Raw genomic sequence first — 10,106 nt, 5'->3', positions numbered from 1 at the left:
ACCCACCAGTGTTCCTCCGATCTTTGTAGTTATGTTGTTTTTAGGGACAAAATCACGTCTGAAATCAAAAACACACAAAAAAATTTGATGTCATGTTTTAAAAAAAAGTATACTTTATATATCTAGGATCTAGAATTATTTGTATCTAGAATAATTTTTATCAGGCGGTCAATGCGAACACCTTGGCTGTCAAATTAGCAGTGGGTCTTACAGGTCCTTCTTGCTGCGAGCTTGAGCCTGTGTGGGGTCATGTACCATCTCTGATGTAAATCAAAATTTAAATAATCTCTTTAGTAACTCAGTAATATCATATATTTCAGAAGTGATGATGGGCAGTAAATCGAGCACGATAGCCGCTGGTGTTTGCGGCGCTTTGTTTGTCGGCTACTGCATCTACTTCGACAGGAAGAGACGGAGTGACCCCAACTTCAAGAACAGGCTGCGAGAACGTGAGTGTTGTCCGCGCTGTAGACCCAGCTCCAGTGCAACAAAATGCCTGACGAAGGCTGAACTTATATAACTATTCCCAATTAACGAGGTATGGGAGTTATAATGTTAATTGTTTGTTCAGTAGATCTGATTAAATCATTGTCAACGCACTGCATTTCCGGCCAAAGCCTTGCGTCTAGTTTGCTCATGTTCTGTACTGTTGCATTCTTCCTACTCAATAAAAGCAAGTGTTTTGTCAATCGTTGAATGATTTCAGACAAATAAAGTTGAACTTAACGTGATTCATTCGTTGGAAATTATAGCATACTTCTATGTAACTGTCGTAGACCAAGCAACCTATTCCAGGCTACTAGATGTCTTAACTTGCCATAGCAAAAGTAAATTGGATGTCAGAGGTATTACTCTATCCAATTCTATTTGTACAGTTAGGCAAAGCTAGGCGTTGTCTAACAGCTCTTGGGATGGGAATTGTTGTGGACCCCACGATACAATGTTATTACGACAGAATATGTATGTGATCTTTACATGTTACGATTATTGATCTTTGAAATCTAGTGAGGGGAGTAACATACTAAGAATAATATGTCCAAAGTTATATTGTGTCTCAAAACCCAAATACAATCATCCACTTCAAGTATTTTGCATTTTTATACCAAAGGCTGCCTTTGCAACCTATACATTAGTCGTTTTCTTGATTTCCTGGAACAGCTCGCATTGGAGAGGAAGAGGATCTGTGTACCTCTGGACAAAGATTTTAACACTTAACACAGAAAATAATGCAAGTTTTTCATTTTGTAGTTTTTAATGAAACATGCCTTTCATTGGCCAAATGTATCACCAATGATTCATGTCCCTTCAAAATAAGAGTTCACCCCATTCATAATTTAAATGTTTTTCTTTACTTTCTATTAATTAGTCTATTCGTCGTACTACGCTAAGGTTAGTAGGTGGTTGGTGTCAGTATTCAGAAATCTGCATGTTAGAAAACGCAGAAATACAATAGCGGTGGGTATTGGCAAATACCTTGCAGTACAATACGATATATATCATGATACACGTTACAATTCAATACATAACGATTCATCACGATATCACAATACTGAAGTGCTAAAGAAAATCTCAAATAATATTAGGCAATATACTTGAAAGAACAATCTTTAGCTAACCCCCATGGGCAACCCCTAATAAAAAAATAACCACTCAATTTGAAATGACTTAGAAGTTCTAAAATAACATTTTAGACCCCAATAGAATTCTAGAATTCTGTTAATTACTGAAAATTCTCAAAATAAATCATATTTTCTCACACATTTCAAACAGACATAGCACCAAAACCAAATTACAGTTACAAGTTCACTTTTTTTTAAAGAGCACATACTCTTCTTTTATTTGACAGCACATTAATCTAACTTGGAATAATATAATTTGTTTACAATCAATAGAAAGAAGGACGAACATCCAAGCAACGATTTGAGCTCCACAGCTGATGTGCTTATCTATCAATTTATCACGAGACGATTGCAGTTGTCATCTAAAAGATATTACCAACATTTCACAGCACTAAACTTATAGCCACAGTTTATTTCTTCCTCACCTCGACATCATTATTGCTTTCAAAGAGAAAGGACGTTTCTAAACTCGTGTCACCAAACAACACAGAAACAATCTCTTCTAACGTGAAATGTCGTGGCTGCTTTGGCGGAAGCTTTTTGAGTAAAGATATTAATAAAACAAAAAAACTAAAATCACAGCATACCCTTTTCTGGTTTCTTATTAATGACGACATCCATGGGAATACCGTAACAGGCTTTCCTCAGGTAGAATTTGTGATATTTACACAAATATTACTGTTTAACGGGCATGTTCAGCGGCTGCTACAGTCATTTAAAAGAAGGCTGTGGACAGCATAAAAAATAAATAAACATTGATTCTAGAGATCAGAATATCGAGATTTTACATTAAATCGTGTTGTTGGCTCAGCACTAAAATCCAATCATAAAAAGACAGCAGCATTTAAAAAAAAAGTGGTAAGAAGCGTTTAAATAATTACACAGTATTGACAAATGCACTTTCATTTAGGATGGTGATGTAGAATTCCTATTATTCTTACTGTAGCATTGTAGGATTGTCTAATGATGGGACAAAGCAGAAGTGATATTAATAGTGACTGTACGTATTACCTCTACACTAGGGAGGAGAAAGCAGGCAGCTGCAAAAGAAGGGACAGGACTGTCAAAGGTGAGTAAACCTCCAGCAGGTTTTATTTAAATTCTTCCTGAATAAAAACGTGTCTAAAGAATGCATGTCAAGTCAAGAGTCTTTCATGGTCTTGGTCAGAAACCACTTGAACTAGGCCAGCTATTTTCTCTGTGCAAGAAACAAATTTTTTGTAATCATATTGTCAGCTAACATTGGCAAAATAGCTTGCTTGCTATTACAAGCTATTTAGCCTGCCATTTATGAGATGGAAAGATTCCATGCCTGCTAATGGTTAACCCAGTGAAAACTCGACAACAGCTTTTCCAACATGCCAATATTTCCCAGTAATTTTTTGACCCCGGAAAGTAAAGGTTGTGTGACCTTTACAGCTTCCAGACCTCAAGGATGCTGAAGCCGTCCAGAAGTTCTTCCTTGAGGAGATTCAGCTGGGAGAGGAGCTGTTGGCTCAAGGTAAACCAGGTTTATTTATATTGAGTTCACATTTGGCACGAGGTTGACAAAAATAGGAACAACAAATTATTATCCTTGCATTTGATGGATTTTCACATATGCATTTTAAGTATTTATAAGCAGTGTCCTAAAAAAAAATACTGATTGGCTAAAAAAATTGTTCTTTGATGAGCCACTCCGGTCACAATCATCGGATTGAAAATTGGCAAGCTTCTCCTGAAGTAGAAATGTTCTTAGACTTCTTAGATAGTAACAGTTAAAAGTTTGGACATCTACTCATTCAAGAATATTGTAAAGTAATCAAAACTATGAAATAACGTGAAATTATGTAATAACCAAAAAAAAAGGTTAAACAAATCAAAGTACATTTATATTTTAGATTCTCCAAAGTAGTCACCCTTCGCCTGATGACAGCTTTGCACACTTTTGGCATTCTCTCAACCTGCTTCATGACGTAGTCACCTGAAAGGATATTTCAGATGGACAATCAACATTTTTCTAACTGTCCATAAGTCCCTTCGCGGCACAGGGAATATTTCAAAAAATCGGCAACCACCGATACTGGTGACAAAAACGTGCCACTCTTAGCGCCAATCTAATTCCCTTCTCAACCTTGCAGGAGACTACGAGAACGGTGTAGAGCACCTGACCAACGCCATTGCGGTGTGCGGCCAGCCCCAGCAGCTGCTTCAGGTGCTGCAGCAGACCCTTCCGCCGCCAGTCTTCCAGATGCTTCTCACCAAACTGCCCACCATCAGCCAGGTAACCCAGACCCCCTTTCTCAGCAGACTCCAACCATGGGCGGCTAACCGGAAGTCTGGAAGACCACGGCTGCATGAGCCGATGCGATACGTACCGTGGCTACATTCCTATTCTGGGATAGGGCAGTGCCTCATTTATTTCGGGTTCATTGACAGGCACAGAATATTTGTGCTGTTAGTTAAACCTTTGCATCTTATCCCTCACAAATGACATTTTCAGTGCTCCAAACAGTATGCTTCTACCCTGAGCAACTTATGTTAGGGAGGCTATAGTACGATATGCTACCTTTTTGAATGACGTTTAAATGCATATTCATTGAGAAGGGAAATTCAGAATTTCATTAAGAGCAAAGCGCCACTTTAATATGAATTGAGCGCAATTCTGGTGTATCTGTTCTGAATTTGACTGCTTCCCTCTCTTTTCCACAGCGCATCGTGAGCGCACAAGGCAGCTTGAACGAAGATGACTTGGAATAACTAGTAACATCGTTGGAAATGTCCCCTCAGAACTTTCTTCTTCGGGAACCCTGCTATATAGAGTAGGGTGAAGTTGCCCCTAGATGCTGATCTTGGATGGTTGGTTAGTATTGGGAATCTGATCCTAGATCAGTACCTAGGAGAACATTTCAGAATGGATGTCCTTTAACCCTTATCCTGACTCGTCTAGGAAATTAGTTCTTTTTTTTACTCACCTTGTCCTTTTCTGGGGTTTTGAGGATATGTTCCTTCACTTCCGTCCAAATTAAAGGGGGAAATAAAACCATTGTATTACAATTGGTCGGATAACTTGACCATACATTATTCTGCGCTAATGGAAACCAATTGAAGAGAAAACGCCTGTCAGAAAATCTGATTTTATTGGATTCACATGTGGTTAGAAGTTTTTAAGTGATGTCTTATCTAACTGTTGTGGTTCTGTCCCTGAAAGGTTCAGCAAAATAAAGTGGGTGTTTGAGCATTTCCTATTCAGTCCCTGCTTTTCCTTCTGGTTGGACCCCGGGAAGAACAGCTGCTGCTCTGGCAAAAGCTTACGGGGATCACAAACTTAAAACACCAAGGGCTGTATGTATCAAGGGGCTGAGTGTAGCAGCGCTGATGGTGTAGGTAAATGTCACTCTGCCAATACATTTGTATTAACTTGGATACAATTTAAAAAGGTGAAAAAAAATACAGTTCCTACTCAGACTAGAACCAGTATTGAAATACTACTCACTTTTCCTGGAATGCACAACTACCACAGGAAATGGACCACCGACGCAGTTGCTTTGATGTATTTAAGTTATTGTTTTCAATCAAATGTAGCTTCTTTTTTAAAGTGATTGAATGTTGTTCTGTAAGGCCATTTCAGAGGTTGCTCCTCTTTGAAAGAAACCTAAATAAAGGGTAGGATGAAGCAATAACGTGTATCGTGAGTGATTTGAATGTTTATTATGACCGATTACTATAGAGGTCTCAGAATAGTAATGAAAGGATTTTGTCCACAGATTTATGATAATACAGATATCTAAAAAGACAATGTTGGTCTCAGCCCTCCTCAGTATCAACAACATTGACAAAACTCACTCTGATGAAGCTCCACTGAGACTGTTAACTGTACAACATGAACACTGTCACCCCTAAATCAAACTTCTTAGAAACTGCTATGTTGCTTACGACCATCAGATCTCCGCAAGTAAAGACTGCCCCTCCCCAATTAGAAAACAAAAAACTTGACACCATCCAGCTCTCAGGAGGTGGATTTCAGAGCAGAAACTAAAATCCCCCTTCACAACTGTTCTAAATGTTAAAAACATGTCAAATGTGGATGACCTGATTCCTTCTCCTGGGTTTCAGTTTCTTTTTCAATGCTTTTGCCTTTGCTTTCTTGCTGTTCGGGTCAGCCATTTCACCTTTGAAAGAAGGACCTGTAGTTGATTTCGCAGGCCGGTCTGGTGTTCTTTTGAATGGCTTTCGTGTTTTCTTTTCGGGACCCATCCTTGACTGCTTCCCCACAGATTTGTTTTGGGTGCCACTTGGCCCCTGTCTGTTCTTGAAGTCACCCTTGGTGGGCCTCTTCTCTGCCCCTGTAGCCACTCTTTCCTCCTTCCGTGGGCGCTTGTTTGTGTTTTTTTTTGGGCCCTTTCCTCTGGGCCCCAGTTTCTTCTTGTCTTTCTCTTTCTTCACAGACCTCTTCACCCGAATCGACCTGCCTAGGACTTTGGAGCTGTCTAGTTTCAACGCCAGCTGGACTGCGTCGATGTTCTGCAATGAAAACAGTTTGAAAAAGTGGTGCCATGACGCTCTGATCTGTCATATGGCATAGTAGAAGTCTACAGCCCAAATATGCTATTGCTTGTTGTGTAAAGACAATAGCATAGGACTAGCCTAGCAAGTAGGAAGCCTAGTATAAAATAAAACAAACTCACTTCAAACAAGATGTAGCCGAAGCCCTTGCCCATTCCAGAGTCCTTGTCTCTCACCAACCGCACCCCTTCCACCTTGCCACACTGCTCAAAGTGCTGTCGCAACGGCAACTCGGTTATATCTGCAAGTCAATATGATATGAAATAGAAAGGGATAAAATTGACCAAAACAAACCAGACGCATGTCATATTTCCTAGCATGACTCATAAGTGAACCCTTCCCGATGGTTGCTCACCGTACGGTAGATTGCCAATGAATATTGACCTTTTATGATCGTGCTGAAAGACAAAACAGATGTATACATGCATGTTTAGCAGCTAGATATGAAGCTAACATACCACCTTAACTCTCTGGAACTGTCTGCAAGTGAATTCCACTACCACATGGGTGGAGTACACCAAGCATGTGCTTTGTTTTTTTTTAAATGTTGCAGGACACTTACCACCAAATTTTTGGTGACCTTGTCCACTCTGATGTGAAAGTCCTTTTCAATCTCCATGCCATTCCTGTAAGAATTCAAAAAAATTTAAGTTTACATGTTTTCTCCAGTATGTAGATTTTGTCGCCGATAATTTAAATATCATATACTTGAATTTAACAACAACAGGGTATATGGGGGTGATTCTGTAGCCCCTTCACTACTTGCTAAGTCATTTATTGATTTTCTGTTGTGGGAGTGTAACGGCCCAGAAATACAATACACATTGCATTGCCATCAGCGTCGCATCAACATGACGTTTTTTTGAAAAGGGAGAAGAGCAGGTGAAGAAAGTTATTTTATGATAATGGGTATGTAAAATTTTGGTTACGTTTTTTTAAACTTACTAAATTGCTCCTTCATGGTCATTTATTTATATAAAGGGTGACTTGGGACATTCAAAACCTATACTTCTCCACTTCAATTATCAGTAGTTTGTCATCCATCATCCAACTTTTACCAAAGCAAGGGTGGCGTGTCAGTTGACCTGTGGCAACTTCCAAAAAAAACTACATAACTCCAGAAAATGTGTCTGATGAAAGTAATGCCAGCAGCCTAAAGAGCTAAAACAAACACTGCAATTTTCCCAAACACAGTAGTCCTATATGAGCTATCATTACTTTTAGTTTACTATTAGTTTTTTAAATGAATCAATACACCCGAAAAATACATTCATTTCTTATTATTGTAGTTCCCAAGAAGATTATTGAACCTCAGCGTTTCTTGAAGCTTGGATGCTGCCATTGAACGTGACAAGTGGAGTAGTGTGGCAGCAGTTATTCATTTCAAAGGGTCATTCCTTAATGGTTGACGGTTGATGGCTGTTGTGCAGCTTCAAGATCATTTGGCAAAGTCCTATTGTTTGCTGATCAATTATACAGTTAAAAAGTGGTATTTTGTTCTTTCCCAATGTTAACCTTAAACGGTTATTTCCGTTGCTGTACCTTTCCAATGCTTTCTCTGCACCTTCCTCATCTTTGAACACCACGTAGGCATTGATGCTCTGCTTCTTTGGGTGAACCTTACGCCTGGAGAGGAAAAGCAACAACAGCAATATAATATTTGCGAGAATGCATGTGTCATGTTATCAACGAAACTGCCCCAATTCCCAATCAGTTTTGCATTGCCACTGTCAACACAGGAACGTACTGAATAGCAGCTACTTTGCGTGCCATGCCTGGATCCTCCCTCACCTGTAAGAAAAATGTCATGTTTAGATTCACTGATCAGGTTTGAGTCTCCTGAAAGCCTTGTATTACTAAGGTCACTGTTGATCTATTAGGTTTACATTAATGCTAGGGAGGATTGAGGGAACTCATCCCAAATAATCACTCCCCATACTTTGTCAAATGAGAATTCAATTAGTGTAATAATTATGGCGAACAGAGTACTTGCCACTGATCGAAATCGTATGGTCTCGATGGCTCCGTGACCCTTGAAGACGAGTTGTAGCGTCTGAACAAACCCACAAAGAAACGGTAACATTTGTAGCCAATGTCTGTTTTTTCCATTACTCTTCTGTCTGGGACAACTGTTTACAATGAGGAATGGGGCTGCGGTTTACCTTCTTTGTGCAGCTGGCAGGCAGGTTGCCGACAAACACTGTTCGTTTTAGTTTTATCCTCTCCTCTGCCATTTGGGGTCCAGTCCTCTTTTTTTTCTGCATCCCCTCTTCTGCATCGCCTCCTTCTCCCATCTCATCTCCAACAGCTTTCCTTTTAGTCTTCTTGGGCTTCTTTAGTACCTGTTCTTCTTCATCAGCATTTTGTAATGCACTTTCTCTGAGGGAAAAAGGGAGGGAGAGAGAGAGCAAGGCAACTTTGTTAACTATAGATCTGCAAATTCTAATGCATTTACTGTATACTGGAATTGTTATTGCTCACCTGCTTTCTAGCTTTATGTCAGCAGACGATTTTTCTTTTGCAGCCTTCTTCGTTTGTTGCTGTTTGTTCTGGTCTATTGTAACTGCAACTTCCTCCTTCACCTCAACACTTTTTGATTCAGGCTATGAAGAACCATACACAAATCTCAGCAAAATGACAAATACAGAACATCGTGGCCAGGTGTTAGGCCAAGGTTTCTAAGGCCCATCTGAGAACCACATTAAAACAGCTAGTCTTTTCTTCCTGCCACTTAAAAGAACAATGTTAACTAGCCAGAAAATACAACTGGGCTAAACTTGTGGTTGTTGATCAAACCTAAACTAGTTACTGTCACATTCTAGTTGTGAAACATTTAAACATGTTTTGAACTTTTGTTTGGTGAAATGAATATACACCAGGTTGGTCCTTTCTATTAGTGCAGTTTGACCAAACGGGGAGGGGTCCTACTTGAAATTGACCAATACAAACGGTTTGATTAAAAGCAACTAAACATTGTTTGGTCCGGTCCTTAGAAGCAGATACCAAATAAATATTAATTGGGCTCGAGCTCATGAGCTGTACATCCTTACGGTCTTACCTTGGGAGCAGGAACAAACAGCAGAGTGTTAACTACAGGTGCGGCTTTGAACAGGGCAGATAATGAACCGGATTTGGGTGCAGACTTTTTGGGAAACAAGCTGCTTGACACTGATCCCACCACATAGTTCACAGATGGCCCCTCCTCACTGATAAAGTAAGCAAAAAATAATGTTACACGTAAAATTGGTACGAAGCACAGCAGAAATGTGCTTCGTACCAGTATTGCTGGTGTTGTGCATGTTTGCAACAGTATGTGTTAGATTTATTGTATGTTATAAAACTAACCTTTCTTCTTTAGATTCCTTTTCCATTGTAAGTTCTTCAGTGATCAAGACTCGATGATCGATTCCAGTTAGTTTTAATGATTAGACTATATTTCTTATCTGTGATTTCTTTTAAACCATAGAATTAATCAAATAACTTGTGGATTCATAGTAAACATACCACATGAAAGCAAGCTACTGATGCCAAAAATGTTAATGCATATACTCACGTTTTGCTCTATGAATACCTGTCCTTCCCCTAAATAGGGCCTACCATCCACAACGCAAATGTAAATGGTTCCTGGCTATACCTTACGGATGAGTATTTCCCCTAAATGCATTCCTCTAAACACATCTAAATACATGGGTGGCTACCTGATACGATAATAGTTATTCAAATAAAAATAACAGAACAACGTTTGATATAATAAAAATTAATCTATCAACAAACATTCAACGCAAACGCGTGCATCATCATATTGTGTTACTTCTTTCCGGTGTTTATTCTACTAAATCGCAAGTCACAATTTGAAATAAAAATCCCACTTTTGATTCTCATTTAAGTTAGTTTAGGGGTGGACATTAGGTTAACGGTAAGTTTAAGATATGAGGATGCAAA

The 10,106-nt window shown here is 39.2% G+C and overlaps 2 protein-coding genes across 2 annotated transcripts; one reads left to right on the top strand and one right to left on the bottom strand.

Annotated features, from left to right (window-relative positions):
* The first annotated feature begins 222 nt into the window (after positions 1-222).
* On the top strand, positions 223-4,845 carry tomm20b (translocase of outer mitochondrial membrane 20b). The gene is given in 5 exon segments (NM_001304132.1): positions 223-449; positions 2,642-2,688; positions 3,039-3,120; positions 3,740-3,882; positions 4,311-4,845. Coding segments are annotated over 5 exon segments (444 nt in total). The 5' UTR covers positions 223-325; the 3' UTR covers positions 4,359-4,845.
* A 444-nt stretch (positions 4,846-5,289) lies between these two features.
* On the bottom strand, positions 5,290-10,053 carry rbm34 (RNA binding motif protein 34). The gene is made up of 11 exons (XM_010902201.5): positions 9,510-10,053; positions 9,223-9,370; positions 8,646-8,767; positions 8,327-8,543; positions 8,158-8,217; positions 7,912-7,955; positions 7,707-7,790; positions 6,727-6,790; positions 6,520-6,562; positions 6,287-6,405; positions 5,290-6,122 (listed from the first exon to the last, which is right to left on the bottom strand). The coding sequence occupies exons 1-11, from the start codon at positions 9,533-9,535 to the stop codon at positions 5,676-5,678; spliced, it is 1,374 nt and encodes a 457-aa protein (XP_010900503.2). The 5' UTR covers positions 9,536-10,053; the 3' UTR covers positions 5,290-5,675.
* Between the last annotated feature and the right edge of the window lie 53 nt (positions 10,054-10,106).

Source organism: Esox lucius, chromosome 9 (assembly GCF_011004845.1).
Source record: "Esox lucius isolate fEsoLuc1 chromosome 9, fEsoLuc1.pri, whole genome shotgun sequence".
In the NCBI taxonomy this organism is placed as follows: Eukaryota; Metazoa; Chordata; class Actinopteri; order Esociformes; family Esocidae; genus Esox; species Esox lucius.
Note: the sequence above shows the minus strand (reverse complement) of the source record. Positions and strands in the feature narration are given on the sequence as shown.

Coding starts and splice junctions, on each gene's coding strand:
- rbm34 (XM_010902201.5), bottom strand. CDS start 9,535: ATGGAAAAGGAATCTAAAGAAGAAAG. Junction 8,218..8,326: donor CTGCCAGCTGCACAAAGAAG/GTAAACCGCAGC, acceptor GGGTTTGTTCAG/ACGCTACAACTCGTCTTCAA. Junction 6,563..6,726: donor AGGTCACCAAAAATTTGGTG/GTAAGTGTCCTG, acceptor TTTGTCTTTCAG/CACGATCATAAAAGGTCAAT.